A 16572-nucleotide genomic window follows, 5' to 3' on the forward strand; every position below is an offset into this window, starting at 1 on the left:
TTACATGATTCCCAATTATTTATATTCACGATTTCTAATATTTGTACAGGCTTTACGTTTTAATTTCAATGTAGCAAATAGCAATTCATTTAATTTTATATTTGACCAGATTTGTTACGTGACAGCATTAATTAAAGTTTCTTAAGGGTTAAGATCATGTTATCTGCATCTCCTGCAGTGCGCATGATGGAGCATCAAGCCACTCCCATAATAGCTGTCAGCACCCAAATTAATGCACGACTCTACATTATCTGTATAGCATGTGTGTAAGACTCGAATACAATTATGAAGTAATGATTTTATGACGAATAAATCTTTCAGTGAGTAAAACTGGCTGTGTCTATAGTATTGAAGACTACACAACATTATTATATTGTTTAAATTAATTTTTAAATTATTGTCCCTGGATTAGTAGGGTACTCGTGTAATAAAGAAACGGTGGCTGGGACATATTTTAAGTATCAATTCTGCTTAAAAAGATGCGATCTAATCCTGTTTACATGAAATAAGCCTGCTCCCGAGCAGGTTTAAGTTTACGGACCTGTTGCTATGACAGCAACTCCGGGATGAACTTCGAAGAACCAACCAATCCAAGATCATGCCATCAACAATCATATCCAGCTAACTGAGTTAGCGGCGTACGAAGAACGGACCCCAGGACTGAATTCCCTACTCACCGCCCTGCTATCAAACTGGACCGTCATTTTACTCTAAACTAGCCGGTGAAAATTTGTCTAAAGCTCACAGTCCAGCAGAAGTCGACGACGTAACCCATTAACGTAGTCCAGCAAATTCGTAGGTGACGCGGGTTTCACTGGTTCATCAAAAAGTGTTGCTAAAGGTCCCCTCACCGCGTGTCCAAAAACTAAATCATTAGGACTAAAGCCTCTCTCTAGCGGCCAACATGAGCCAAGGGAGACCTTCTTCCCAGTCCTTATGAAGTTCGATGCAATAAGCGTGCAACAACTATGTTAGGGTCTGGTGGAACCGTTCCAAGGCTCCCTGACTCTGTGGATGATACGCACTGCTTCGGTACGGTTCAACGCGCAACTGTTGCAAAACTTCTGCAAACATACAGGATGAAAAATTAGTCCTATCAGTCTGAATTATTTTCGGGATACCAAAGATCGAGATAAACTGCATCAAAGCCTTCACAATAGACTTTGTATTAATGGACCGCAATGGATACGCAGCTGGATATTGCGTAGTCTGACACATCACCGTCAACATATACTTCGCACGAGATTTAGAAGGATTCAATGGCCCCACACAATCGATAACGATGTGTTCAAAAGGGTTACTCACTGCAGGAATGGGATATAAAGGAGCAGGCGGAATAACCTGATTAGGTTTGCCTGTTACTTGACAGATATGACAGGTCAGAATAAACTTGGATATATCTTAAGACGCGGCCAAAAACAGTGACGCAACACTCTGTCATACGTCTTTCGGACTCCAAAATGTCCCGAAATATCAGCATGAGCAGTCTGTAGTACTACATCACGCAAAACGACGGGTATTACAATTTGAAACAAAGGTTCACCCACCGCTTTATCAGTGGTGGAACATCATGCCAAACTTGTCCCCCAGCCAAATTATTACCCAAGATGACATCCACTCCTTCCACCGGCAAACAAGGATGCAAGGCCATCACAACCTTACCTTGCACAAGATCTGAATACAGCTGGAGTCTGTGCAAGGGCGCAGAGAAAGTCTGTAACCCAATTCCTTGAATCAAGACATTACTACCCATGCCTGATTCAATAGAAAAAGGTCATGTAGACTCCAATATAAACACCTGTCATTTTTCCCTCAGCCATCAATCTAAAACGTTCCGTTTCCTGCGCCAATTTCAATTCTTCTAATTTATGTTGAGCCCTAAACTTTTAAAAGTCTCGCTCACGTTCTCTCTCTTTACTTTTTTTCCTTTTCCCATTCCTATTGTCTATCCAATGCACGTTCCTTACTTCTGATTTCTAAGAATTCTTTTTGCTGCTCAAATGTTAAGTTACAATTTCACAAATCACTTCTTACCTCTGCCATAAGCGGAGTTGAAGCTCCTTTTGGTACCCCTTCCTCCACATCAGATTGTGTATCCAAAGTCAAAACCATCCTTTCCACTAATTTCTCTTTAGCAGCTTTACGAAGTTGTCTTAATTTAGCTGATTTAGGTAAAGCCAATTCAACACCAAACTGCTCACTCGCATTACGCAACTGATCTTTTGTGAGACCGTCAAGTTTATCCTCTGTAGGAGCAGCTAAAAAAATCATCCAAATTATCCATTATAAATTGTTACGGATTCGACAAAAGGAACTAATATAAAAATCGAGCCACCATACCTTCCTGATCTTAGGTTTGATTAACGGGAAACTGGCAGAGGTTGCAAATCGTGAAGAATAATTTCAAAAATGAGTTTTAAGAGCTACCCCGTAAAATTAAATAAGCTAACTCAACCCTAACCTCTTCGGTGCGCCCACATGCAGCTCAACTGCCACCACAACCAGTCTACCCGCGTCCGACACACCCAACAACAAAAAAAAAAAACTAAAACAAAAAACTAAAATAAACAGCGTTAATCGCTCTATACCTAACACGGGGCTGACACGAAGCTCTAGCGGTCTAAACTGCACCATCCTAATTTCTTTCGATTAAACAAATGCAACACAATGCCATACTCACCCGAATCAAACAATCACAGCGAGCTCTACAATTCTATATTTGCTTACTTGATGTCAACTCTCCAACACCAGAAAAAAAAAAAATATCCAACTTAACAAAACATTACCCTTCCCAAAAATAAAATAAATTTGCACAGCTCTCCCCAACTTTGGAATTTACTCGCATCAATAACGATCCAAAATACTGGTCATTCCTTCCAGTTACCCAAGGACGAGCCCCCAAATGTTACAAATTACCAGGCTCAAGGCAGCGCAACATTAAATGGGGAGGCCACGCACAGAATAAGTTAACTAGAAATAAACATTTATTAACGTAATTTAAGTGATGTTTTATTAACAAATTTCGGGAGGAGCACGCGCAGATAATTAACACGGCCAGCCCATCATCAGTAATTACACCATCTATCCAATAATCACAAGCGCGAACCGCTATAAATAATCAAAGCAGCCTTACCTTCATTATCTCTAGTCCTTCGGCATTCCCCCACCACCCCGACTCCTCACCTTCAGCCCGTTCCTATCCCAGCACGGGGAGGAACACTCGGGGGGAGTGCTCTGGGTCCGGGCTAAAAGCCGAGCTCGGACCCCTCTCCCCGGACAGGGGGAGCACCCCGGGTTCGAGAGTAATTACCGAGCTCGGAGACCTCTCCCCGGACAGCACGCCAAATACGCATAACCTTTACTCTGTTCATTATATGTAAGTGTGAACTCGTGAAACTATAATAAAACCCAAAAGGGAAGAGAAAGGAAAACAACAAAAGATCAAACATCAAAGAAAGCTCAAAGTCTGGTGCTGCAGAGAAGTCAAGCTCCAACGAGGCCACCACACCGGAGGACAGATCCTTTTATCAGTCAACTCATCATAGGTAATCCACCGCACCTGCCGCTTGTCTCCACCCTGCAAACAGACAAAAGAAAACACACACACCAGAACACCACCTAGAGGCGAACAGATCCCGTTTAGGGAACAGGTGCTACCCCGGGTCGTAACAGTTTGCATCTATGATAGCAGATGTATCATTAAACTGCTGTAGTTTGAACATGCTCCCTTTAAACCAGGCCATAGGTCGCCTTGCCAGATATCTTCTCAAAGTCTCCAGAAGTGTTTGCAATGTCTTCCTGCATTTGAAATGCATAAAGAATCTGGTTTCCATTTATACTGATAGTCATGAAAAAATAAGTTAAATATGTATTTTACCTAAAGCTTTAATTTTGGATATTGAATCATGAACATCCTAATTTTCATATATTTCCTGGACCACTTTCTTTTGTGGAGCAAACTTGCATACCAGGAACATTACATCACTGACCAGCGCACGGCACAGCATCTGAAATGTGGCAATGTAAACAAACATAATTACTAGTAAAATCATAAGATCAAAAATAAAACTAATTTACAACTCCCTCAAAATTGACAATTTCTTAAAGACACATAATACGTCCTTAAACCCTGACGTTTCTGGAGCCTACTGTACTCTGTTTGGCCTCAGCTAGAACTACAGTGATTGAGGGCAGATTAGAGTAGACGTTTGAGGGACAGCCGATGAAGTCCATAGGCTGGAATTATACAAACAAACCTAACAGATAATTGGAAACAGGAAGTGAGACTGGAGTTTCTGACACTCATTTCAGCACAGCAGTTCAGAATCAGTTCTTACTTTTAGGAGACAAAACTTTATTTGTCGTGCAATTTGATCTTTAAACCTTTGCAGACCCTTTACATTTACAAACAGCTACATTACAATTCATGAAAGGTAATATTTGGGGAAAATAAATATGGGGAGTTCAAATATCAAGATTCTCAACTAAAACTAGAGGAACTTACAAAGAAAGTACAGAGATTCCCGTTCTCCAAATATGAACCAGTGATGAATGCTATTCTGCAAAGAGAAGAAAAACTACATGAAAAAATTCACAGCTGATAAACAAAACAAACAAACAAACAAACAAACATAAATGTATGGGTACAGAGCATTAATACAAAAAATAATAACAATAATAATAATAAAATTATTATTATTATTATTATTATTATTTGCAGGCAAGTTATAAATATAACAAATATATAACAAATCAGTTATAATCATTTTTCTTACACTACTGTATTTTCAGCTGTATACAGTTTAAACCAGGAGTGCCTAATCAACAGTGATATGAATACTGAGTACTCCTGCCCTGAGAGCAGCACATAGTTCAGTAGAAATAACAGTAAAACGGATCTATCGAGTACTCCTACCCTGAGAGCATTGCATAGTTCAGTAAAAATAACAGTAATATGAATATTGATTACTCCTGCCCTGAGAGCAGCACATAGTTAAGTAGAAATAACAGTAATATGAATATTGAGTACTCCTGCCCTGAGAGCAGCACATAGAACAGTAAAAACAACAGTAATATGAATATTGAGTACTCCTGCCCTGAGAGCAGCACATAGTTCAGTAGAAATAACAGTAAAACGGATCTATCGAGTACTCCTACCCTGAGAGCATTGCATAGTTCAGTAAAAATAACAGTAATATGAATATTGATTACTCCTGCCCTGAGAGCAGCACATAGTTAAGTAAAAATAACAGAAATACGGACCTATTGCGTACTCCTGCCCTGAGAGCAGTGCATATTTCAGTAAAAATAACAGTAATACAAACCTATTGAGTACTCTCTACCTGCGAGCAGCACATAGTTCAGTAAAAATAACAGTAATATGAATATTGAGTACTCCTGCCCTGAGTAATATTGAGTAAAATATGACTGCCCTGAGAGCAGCGCATAGTACACTAAAAACAACAGTAATACAGACCTATTGAGTACTCCTGCCCTGAGAGCAGTGCATAGTTCAGTAAAAATAATAGTAATATGAATATTGAGTACTCCTGCCCTGAGAGCAGCACATAGTACACTAAAAACAACAGTAATACGGACCTATTGAGTACTTGTCAGACTCTAGGCCAGGTTTTGTGTGTGTCTTTGCTCCCTATGTGCTCCGTCTTCCAGTTTCTCTGTCTCATGTTTTGAATTCATTGTTCCCAGGTGTTTCCTATGTTGATTGGCTTATTAGTTCCAGGTGTCCCTTGTCTTCCCCTCATCAGTTCCTGTGTATTTAAAGTGTGTTCTAGTTCTTGTCCTTTGTCAGTCGTTGAATGTCATCCTGATGTGTCGAGTCCTGTGATCCCCAGCCTTTGTTAATAAAACCCTTTTGATTTATTCTACTCCGTGTTCAACCCAGGAAGGGCTCCTGATCCCCCGTAGAGCCTAGGAAGGGCTCCCAATTCCCAGTTCAGCCCAGGAAGGGCTCCCGATCCCCAGTTCAGCCCAGGAAGGGCTCCCGGATGTGTCGAGTCCTGTGATCCCCAGCCTTTGTTAATAAAACCCTTTTTATTTATTCTACTCCGTGTCTCCTCGCTCCTTCGTTCCCGTGTTCCTCGTGTGTGTGCACCGTGACAGTACTCCTGCCCTGAGAACAGTGCATAGTTCAGTAAAAATAACAGTAATATGAATATTGAGTATTCCTGCACTGAGAGAAGCACATAGTTCAGTAAAAATAACAATATCATGAATATTGAGTACTCCTGCCCTGAGAGCAGCGCATAGTTCAGTAAAAATAACAGTAATATGAATATTGAGTATTCCTGCCCTGAGAGCAGCGCATAGTTCAGTAAAAATAACAGTAATATGAATATTGAGTATTCCTGCCCTGAGAGCAGCGCATAGTTCAGTAAAAATAACATAATATGAATATCGAGTACTCCTGCCCTGAGAGCAGTGCTAATGCTAACGTTGACTGATGAAATGTCACAGAGATTTGAACGAGTTCTGTTGTTGCTCATATCGGTTTCACAGACAGCGCGGTAGCATTGGAAAAGCATGTTTTACTCCAGTTACCTCATAAGTAGCTTTGGTGCGATCGACTGATGAAGCTGTCAAACGAAAATGCATACTAGATGATATTTAGTCCATGATTATTTGTTCTGTGCATTATTTGTTCGCTAATTATCTTATTAAACGTTAGAATGTTCATTTTTTTCATGAAAATACATGGTAAATTCACTTACCTTGCGATAAATGCCTCCCACAAAGCATCAGTAATGTATCTGTCTGAATTATTCCCTCCACACGTCCACATTTCCTGACTCCAGGGGTCTGTCACATTTCTGTGCAGAGAAATGCACTCAGAGACGAAAATGAAGTCAAACAGTCTTTAATTAATCCACATATTTTAAATCCTCACAAAGGAAGGCAGGTGACACACTCAACATTGCCGAGATCCAACAAACTAGAACTGAACAGACAGCAACTTAAATACACAGGCAAAATGAGGATAATTGACAAGACACAGGTGAACTAACGCAAGTAATCAAGGGCAAACTCAGGAAACTAGGTCAACAGAACTTGGGAAAGATAACAGAAACAGAAAGAAACACAAAAGTCTTGGAAGGCACAACCTCACGCCCAAAGGGGTCCAACTGAGGAGGGATGGGAGCAGACGAAAGCCAGGGATAACCAGAAGGTGATGGCAGGAAGAACTATGGTGGAGAAGACGGAGGGAGAATACAGAGGGGAGCAGGAGAAGCCAGGCGGGACCCAGACTACGGTCATGAATGCGGCCCATGTCGGAGAGAAGGGAGCTAGGAGCCATGGTGGAGCCGCTGGGTCGACGAGCCGAGGTGAAGTACTCGACGGAGGTTGGAGGTGGAGACCAAGGATCCTCTGACCTCGATGGAGCTGGAGACTGACAGTCCCGCAGCGACTCCGAACCACAGATGAAAAGCTGAGGATGAGCTGAGGGACTGGTAAGATGAGGCGGCAGCTTGGCAGAGGATAACAGAGGATACAGGAGGGGAGGTGGGAGAGGGAGGCTTGGTGGGAGTTCATGGCAGTCTGGATTTTCTGGGATGGTGTGTGCTGCCCACACACACCAAATAGCAACTCCCGTTACAGGGAGCTCAGCGGATAGGGGAATTACCTCCATGGTCATGATTGTGGTGACAGGCAGTTTCAGGAGAGACAGATTCAAAACCGATCTCCATGGTCGTAATGGGGCATACTGACGATGAAGGCGGAATAAGTGGAGGCATATCAGCATACAAATCAAAATCCTCTGAGTCCTGTGGCAGCTCATCCCCAGTGGTGGTGCAGTGGGTGGGGCTTTCTTCCATGCCCTTGCACTCCACTGTTACTTCCACTGTTGCGTGCGATGTGGCCAGCTCTCGCACCTGGTCAGACGTGACATGAGGCTCTGGCTATGGGGCAATCCTCAGCTCAGTCGCTCCATCCGGCAATGGCTTGTGGATCGTGTTGGGCTTTGGCTCTCCGTCCGCGGTGGGCTCAGGCATACGCTCCACACAGGAGGGGTGTCAGTTGGCTGGGCTCTAAGTCCGGAGTGGGGCTAGTGGCATCCTCCTCAGCGGGGCCGACGATTAAAACTGGATCCGTTTCTCAACAGCACCCACTCCACAAATGCAGCAAAGCTCCCTTGAGGACCTTCCCTAGACAGCTTTGCCTTGGCGGTGTTTTTCAGTCTAGTGATGTAGAAAGAGCAGAGGCAGCTGTCCGGGTAGTGGGTTAAGTTGGAAATGTCCACAAAGTCCTTTGTGTGGTCCTCAAGGGAGTGATTTTCCTGTTCCAGCAGGAGGATGAAGATAGAGAGGGGAATCCATAAATACAAAAACAAAACGAGGAAAAAACGAAATAAACGCTGTGTATTTACACTTTTGCAGGTCGGGTCTTCTGTAAGGTTTCTGTGCCGAGAAGCACGCTCGGAGATGAAGATGAATTCAAAACAATCTTTAATTAATCCACATATAGGTAAATATGACACACTCAGCATTGGCAAGACCAGAAAAACTAGAACTGAACAGACAGCAACTTAAATACACAGGCAAAATGAGGATAGTTGACAAAACACAGATAGACTAACTCCCGTAATCAAGTGGAAACTCAGGAAACTAGGTCAATGGAACTTGGGCAAGTGAACATAAACAGAAAGAAACACAAAAGTCTATGATTGTGACAGGGGCACTGTAAAGCCCCTGTGCCATGCCCGGGTCCCAGCCTCTGCGGCATCCTAATAACCACAGATTCCAATGTGTGTGCCAATTTTCAAGAGTTTTTGAGCATGTTAAGGCCCCCCAAAAGCCTCGGACAGTCAAAAAAAAATACAAAAATAAAGGGCAGTGGTTCTCAAAACTGTCCTGGAGTACCCCCAGCCCTGCACATTTTGTATGTCTCCCTCATCTATCACACCGGATTCAACTCATCAGCTCATTAGTGGAGACTACAAGACCTGAAGTGGGTGTGTCAGATACAGGGAGACATACAAAATGTGCAGTGCTGGGGGTACTTCATGAAGAGGTTTGAGAACCACTGCCTTAGGGGATCAATAGGGCCCCTAGTGGCTGGCCCAAAATAAAAATCTTGTCATTTCAGAATCAAAATCAGAAAGAGCTTTATTGCCAAGTATGCTTGCGCATACAAGGAATTTGTTTTAGTGACATAAGCTTCCAGTACAGAGAGACAACAACACACAGACAACAAAAAATAAGGTGAGAATAAAAAATACACATATGTAAATATAAATAGACAAAAATAGAAAAATAAATAAATTGTATGTGCAGTTGTGCTATAGATTATAGAATGGAATAGAATATAATGAGATGCAGGGATGTACTAGGATGGATGTGGTAACAAATAAATATAAGGTTATTGCACATTTTTATTGGTAAGGTAGATTTTTATTCATAAGGTATATTGCCTGGGGGAAAAAACTGTTCTTGTGCCTGGCTGTCATGGTATTTGGGGCTCTGTAGTGCCGGCCAGATGGCAAAAGTTCAAAAAGGGGATAACTTGCATGTGAGGGATCCAGAGTAATTTTCTGAGCCCTTTTCCTCACTCTAGATGTATACAGTTCTTGAAGGGTGGGCAGGGGAGCACCAATAATCCTTTCAGCAGTCCGAACCGTTCTCTGTAGTCTTATGATGTCTGATTTTGTAGCTGAACCAAACCAGACAGTTATTGAAGTGCACAGGACAGACTCAATGACGGCTGAGTAGAACTGTTTCAGCAGCTCCTGTGGCAGGTTAAACTTCCTCAGCTGGCGTAGGAAGTACAACCTTTGTTGGGCCTTTTTTACAATGGCGTCGATGTGAGTGTCCCACTTCAGGTCCTGGGAGATGGTGGTTCCCAGGAACTTGAATGACTCCACTGCAGCCACAGAGCTGTCCATGATGGTGAGTGGGGGGTGTGCAGGGGGGTTCCTCCTGAAGTTCACTATCATCTCCACTGTTTTGAGCATGTTCAGCTCCAGGTTGTTAAGACTGCACCAGACAGCCAGCTGTTCAACCGCTTGTCTGTAAGCAGACTCGTTGCCGTCCTGGATGAGACCGATGACTGTAGTGTCATCTGTGAACTTCAGGAGCTTGACAGAGGGATCTTTAGAGGTGCAGTCGTTGGTGTACAGAAAGAAGAGCAGTGGGGAGAGAACACATCCCTGAGGGACACCAGTGTTGGTGGAGCGACTGTTTGACATGAATTTCCCCAGTCTCACTAGCTGTTGCCTATCTGTCAGAAAGCTGGTGATCCACTGACAGACAGAGCTAGGGACAGAAAGCTGGGTTAGTTTGGTCTGGAGTAGTGTTGGAATGATGGTATTGAAGGCCGAACTAAAGTCCACAAACAGGATCCTCACATAAGTCCCTGTTTTGTCCAGATGTTGCAGGATGAAGTGCAGTCCCATGTTGACTGCATCATCCACGGACCTGTTTGCTCTGTAAGCAAACTACAGGGGGTCCAGTAAGGGTCCAGTGATGTCCTTCAGATAAGCCAGAACCAGTTTTTCGAACGACTTAATGATGACAGACGTTAGTGCCACAGGTCTGTAGTCGTTAAGTCCCGTTATCTTGGGTTTCTTTGGAACGGGGATGATGGTGGAGCATTTGAAGCAGGAAGGGAATTCACATAACTCCAGAGATCTATTGAAGATCTGTGAAAAAATGGGGGCCAGCTGGTCAGCACAGGCTTTCAGACAGGCTGGTGTCACACCGTCTGGGCCTGGTGCCTTTCTTCTCTTGTTCTTCTTGAAGACCTGGCGCAAATCATCTTCACTGATCTGAACAGAGTGTGAGAAATCCTTATTTGTCTTGGAGAGCAGAAGAAGTTCGTCCGTTTTGTTGGGTAGAGAGGAGAGATTTGCCAGATGGGTGCTAGGCAACGGCGTTCGAAATCCACGCTGTCTGAGCTTCACGAGCGCGCCGGCTCGCTTTCCCCGTCTGCGCGTCCTGAAGCGTTTGATCAGCGCAGCTGCTCCGCCAACTACTATGTTCAGCAAAACATCAGAATAATCGAAAACCGGTAGGAGATTTTGTGGTGTGTTCTGCCGAATGTTCAGCAGTTCATCCCTGGTGAAACTGATCGTGTTTGAAAAACAGGAAAAACTAACAAAAACACTACAACAACTGGAGAGCGAAGCACCGTGGCTGCCATGAGCGGCGCCATCTTAAGTGGAAGCCAGATCAGATCAGACTATTGTTTTCTCCAAATGCCAGATCAGGGGCGATTCAGGGTCAGAATTAATGAGCTTGGGACAAAAATGCCCCTGCACAATTCTAAAAATTAAACAATCAGTTATCAGTTAATCAGACTGTCGTGATTAAAGTTAAATGTGAAAATGAATGAAAAGTGCTGATTGCAGAATTACCTTTAGATCTGCTCAAAACTGCATCAAAAATCTATTTTTACACATAGTTTTTTTTTTTTGAACATACAACCGATCACACACATTTCTTTTGAGATCAGAGGCGTGTACATTAGTCACAGATAAAGAAGAAATTTTGCTCACATGAATTCTATCATTGTAAACAAAGTGCAGGTACGATACAAGTGAGATATTAGTTTTGCAGTGTGGACAGCTTCAGTTATTATAATTGGAGATTTAACATGTGCAGAACTCACACTGAAAGTCATTGACCACTTCAGTGATGGGGAACATTCTTTGCTTGCTTTCTGTATGAAACTTATTTGCAATTTGAATAACAGTTTTGCTTTTCACACTGCTAAGAGAATTAATCAAAAGTCTTGATTTGTAATGCATAAAAAGCAATAAACTAATCTATAAATGGTTATCAACTTTTTGTCTGTGTAGCCCATAGGAATATTATGTGCTGTTTCCCAGGATACAAACACACTCACAAAAAAAAAAAAAGAATAATACATTATTAATGATAATTACAGTATTGAGGGCAATAACTGACAATAAAGATAGAAACAGTTATCAGGTTTAGGCATGTGGTTTCTGCCAAAAAGCAAGAAAAGTGAAAATTGCAATTGAGACTTTTACACAATAATTAATTTTTTTTGGTTCTTGAAGTATTGAGAAGTTCACTTAAAACAAAACATTGTTTGCTGTTACTAGATTAAAAAAAACATGTACTGAAAAATTTGTGAGTGATGTATGTTTGTCAGAATTAAAATTGTCTCAACCATTGCAAAAATAATTTATTTAACCAAAATTACCCCAGATCATCTTCAGAGCAGTCTGTTATCAATAGCTTTTGATATACCAAACCGTTTTTATAAAGCACATCAACAAATTTAAAAAGTTTGTGCAAAAATGGACATGAGGCTATAGCTCCGCAACGCTTTAACAGATTCTGACCAAACTTGGTATGTTATAAAGAGAATAACCTGAGGGCACATGATGAGTTTCGTCACAACGCCACCTACTGGTCAAAATTTGACTTTTTTTTTTTGCTTATAACTTCTGACCAGTTTGGCCAAAAATCATAATATTGATGTCATTAGATTTGGAATGCATACCGAATTGAAAGATACCTCATTTTCCTATGTCTGCCATCAGCCATTTTGAATTTTATAGTAAATGCTGTATCAACAAATGTCTTAAACTGGGGTCTCCACCCCTGCTCCTGGAGATCTACCATACTGCAGAGTTCCGCTTCAACCCTAATCAAGCACACCTGAACCAGCTAATCAAGGTGTCTTAGGCTCCTTAATTACTGACAGGTGTGTTGAAGCTGGGCTGGAACTTTTGCTGCCTTCACATGCTATTAGAAATGTCCTATTCCCCACATATGAAGTCATATAGCCTATAAATACACTACTTTAGCAACAAGACAAAGTGATGTAGTTGTTGTGGCAAAAATTAATAAAGAATAGCATTGACATCAGCAATCGTTGTTGTTGTCCCCTCAAGTTTAAAGTTTATGGCCTGCCCAGCTCGGAAACTCTGGTATCAAAATTATCTATACGTTTCCCAGTAGTAAATATGATTTGAGAGCCCGTTCACTTCCAATTTCCTATTAGGAAACTATTCACGAAAATGCCGATAGCATGTGAAGGCAACATTAAGTCTGCAGGAGGGTAGCTGTCCAGGAGCAGTGTTGGAGAACCTTAGTCTTTACTGAGTAATTAAAGCTCCTTAGCTGTTTATGTGACCTCTGTTGTGCTTGGCCCCTTATTTGCAGCTATAATAATTATTATTATTTTAATTATCCTAGGCTTTCACTGAGGGCATCACTAACCAATTAATGGGCTGCTGTGTTGGCTCTCTGATGCAAGACCCTATTTTACTGGTGAGGGTTTATGGACAGATGACTGAGCTTTTTATGGACCGAGATAAGGAGATGGAGATGTTCCGGGTGCTTCACAAACATGGCTGTGGCCCGGAACTGTACTGCAGTTTTACCAATGGTATCTGCTATGAGTTTGTCAAAGGAGTTGTGCTGGATGACACACTGCTTAGACAGCCATCTGTTTACAGGTCTGAGCCTTTACCACACACACGCAAAGACACAAATACACATGAAAGGCACATGCACTCACAGTGCTTCTTGTGGAGTATTATTAACCCATTGACACTTTGGATCACTAGGAGTATATTTCTTAATCGAATTCTCATATTTATGATTGTGTGCTAATACATGCTCTCATGCCGCAACATGGCTGAGTGAAGGCAGATTTGGCTACCTAAAATACTTTAGCTAAATGAAAGCTAATGTTTTTATTATTATTATTATTATTAACAGTATTAGTATTTCAGTTTCTCAATATGCTTAATTGAAATTGCCTTTTCATTGACTGCAGATTGATTGCAACAGAAATGGGGAAAATCCATTCCATAAAGTCTGGAGAAACTGGAAACAGTTCACCCGTTTTGTGGTCTAGATTGTCCCAGTTCCTTAATCTGGTCCAGAGTTCTGATGCTCCTGAACAGCAAAAGTAAGTGAACATCAGAGTTATGAAACACTATTATCAGAAACTCTGCAATGTCTAACTCTATGCTAGACTAAATGAAAATAACTGAATGGTGTATTCACATTTGAAAGAACATTATTTCAAATACTCTATATAGGATAAGTGGTTTGGAAAATGAATGGGTGAGTGCATGGTTAATCTCAATTTTGATGTTAAAAAGTAAATTCAGCAGGATTGCAACGTTGTTATTGTTTCATAATATTACCTTTTTAAAATTAGGAGTCAAATAACAGATAATTCTTATCTTATTTATATTATGTCAACATCTTCATGAAAATCAAATTCTGTAATCTTCCTCTTTGCAGTTGATTTTGCAGCACAAATATCTGCCATGTCAAGTCTGTGGTCCCTAAGTTATTCACAAACACAGCTATTTTGGTAGTTTATTGCTCACTCCAACAATCAAATATTTCAAAGACCCACACCAACTGCATCAACTCAGTGAGTTACTGGAGTGAACTGCTTTGACCAGTTCAGGCCGATTACTGGATCAATCACTGGTATTGTGAGCTAATTAATAATTTTTTTTTAAAAATGGTGACAAAAAAAAGGAGAAAAAACATATAAAAATTACTTATTTCTAGGGCTGGGCAAGTTAACACGTTATTATTGTGTTAACACATTAATTAATTAACACCGACAATTATTTTATCGAACATTAACGCAGTTTTAAAAAAATTATTATTATTTTGAAAGTCCGTTGCTCACTGGCTCTGAATACACATACAGACAAACCATGAGTCACAGGAGGGGTGGGATGGTAATCAGTACTGGCTTGGGATGGGTGTCATCACGTGTCTCAACCAATGAGAGTATTTGGGGTGGGCCTAAGTTATTAAAATTATTTGGGCTAAGCATCAACACTCACAAACCATTGTTCACTGTTATTTTTAATCAGAAAAGAATGCAACGTGCTCGTAATCACAACTTCATAAGTAGGAAATAATAAGTTTTCGTGAAGACAGCAGAGAAGCGCTCTCGCTTAGCACAGTGGAGTACATCATTTTATTAACTTTGTGGTTTATTATTTTGAGTCGTTTGGGACGCAGTAACACACGACCCTCTCACAATATATTGCTTTACAGATCTATCACTTTTGCCGCTCAGAAATATTAACGCAATCATGCTGCACGTATCATAAGTTCCACTCTGGCGCATTTAGCACTCACGCTACATGTGTAACGCGCCCGAGCACAACTGAACCGTGCTCTGGCCCACCTCTTCCAACTGAGCCAGGGACGGCGAAACGAACGGAGAGATCACACTAGTCAAACGAACCGGGCTTTGGGGGTCAAATGCACTCGGGCACGGTTAAAGGGTTAGTTCACCCAAAAATGAAAATTCTGTCATTAATTACTCACCCTCATGTCGTTCCACACCCCTAAGACCTTCGTTCATCTTCAGAACACAAATTAAGATATTTTTGATCAAATCCGATGGTGTATTCTCATACGTTGTTTACGTCCAGCGCTTCCATGTTCTACGTCAGAACACCGGCTCATTATTGGATGGCTCCTGCATCAGCATCACACGCATGCGTCGTGTTGCTCACATGTGCAGCTTTGTCCAATAATGAGCTGGCGTTTGGACGTAGAACACGGAAGTGCTGGACGTAAACGACGTATGTGAATGACACAGAAGAGAAGAGGTTGTTGAATAAAGTCGTTATTTTTGTTTTGTTTTTGCGAACAAAAAGTATTCTCGTCGCTTCATAAAATTATTGTAGAGCCACTGTAGTCACGTCGACTGTTTTAACGACGTCTTTAGTGCCTTTATGGGTCTTGAGAGTTTGGGTGGTGTTGCTGTCAATGGAGGCCTGTCTGAGCCATCGGATTTGATCAAAAATATCTTAATTTGTGTTCTGAAGATGAACGAAGGTCTTAGGGGTGTGGAACGACATGAGGGTGAGTAAGTAATGACAGAATTTTCATTTTTGGGTGAACTAACCCTTTAAGATTGCCTAGTGTGAGAACACCCTTATTCTCCCGCATCCCGCAAACACGAGTCTCTACTCGCACGCGCCCACACTCGCCCATCAAGTGGTGTCCCGCACCACACTCTGTTGCGTTGGGTCCCACGATAGTGCAGGTCTCTACTCGGAAGGTGCCTGTTATAATGTTATGATCGAGGCTCTGGACTCTGAGCATAACATGTTTTTCTATAACAAACTATAAAATATTTTCTATAAAAATGTTAATGCCCTGGCAGTGGCAGATAGCTTTGGTTTTATATTTAGTTTGATTACATTAATGTTTAAGTTGAGATTTACAAGAAATATTTTAACTGCTACTAAAAGGAATACTGCTGTAAAAAGCACCTTATTTGTTTAAAGTGTTTGCAAACCAAGTGTTATTGCACTTTTGTTCACATAGCAGTACTTTTAAATGAAAAAAGTGTGCAATACACTACTTTTGAATTCATTATTGAATTTTGTGCATAACAATGGGATTAATCTTGATTAATCACAGAAAAATCATGCGATTAATCACGATTAAAAAATGTTATCGTTGCCTAGCACTACTTATTTTTTAACTTGAAAAAGGCATTATTAGCTAAATGTGGTGGAGTTAAAAGTATAATATTTAACACCTTGAAATGTAGTAATGTAATGTGTATTTCAAAATTAACTCT

At 41.2% G+C, this 16572-nt stretch overlaps 1 protein-coding gene across 3 annotated transcripts in view; it reads left to right on the forward strand.

Annotated features, from left to right (window-relative positions):
* LOC107685057 (ethanolamine kinase 1-like) overlaps positions 1–16572 on the forward strand; it is an 81180-nt gene that overhangs the window by 7059 nt on the left and 57549 nt on the right. For all 3 annotated transcript variants that reach the window (XR_001633922.1, XM_016481518.1, XM_016481509.1), the window contains exons 2-3: positions 13185–13447; positions 13771–13905. Coding sequence is in view for 2 of the 3 variants with exons in the window: in XM_016481518.1 (XP_016337004.1) it covers positions 13185–13447; positions 13771–13905 (398 nt within the window). In the remaining variant the exon portion in view is untranslated. The remainder of the gene's footprint in view (positions 1–13184; positions 13448–13770; positions 13906–16572) is intronic.

Source organism: Sinocyclocheilus anshuiensis, unplaced genomic scaffold (assembly GCF_001515605.1).
Source record: "Sinocyclocheilus anshuiensis isolate Anshui unplaced genomic scaffold, SAMN03320099.WGS_v1.1 scaffold749, whole genome shotgun sequence".
NCBI classification, from domain to species: domain Eukaryota; kingdom Metazoa; phylum Chordata; class Actinopteri; order Cypriniformes; family Cyprinidae; genus Sinocyclocheilus; species Sinocyclocheilus anshuiensis.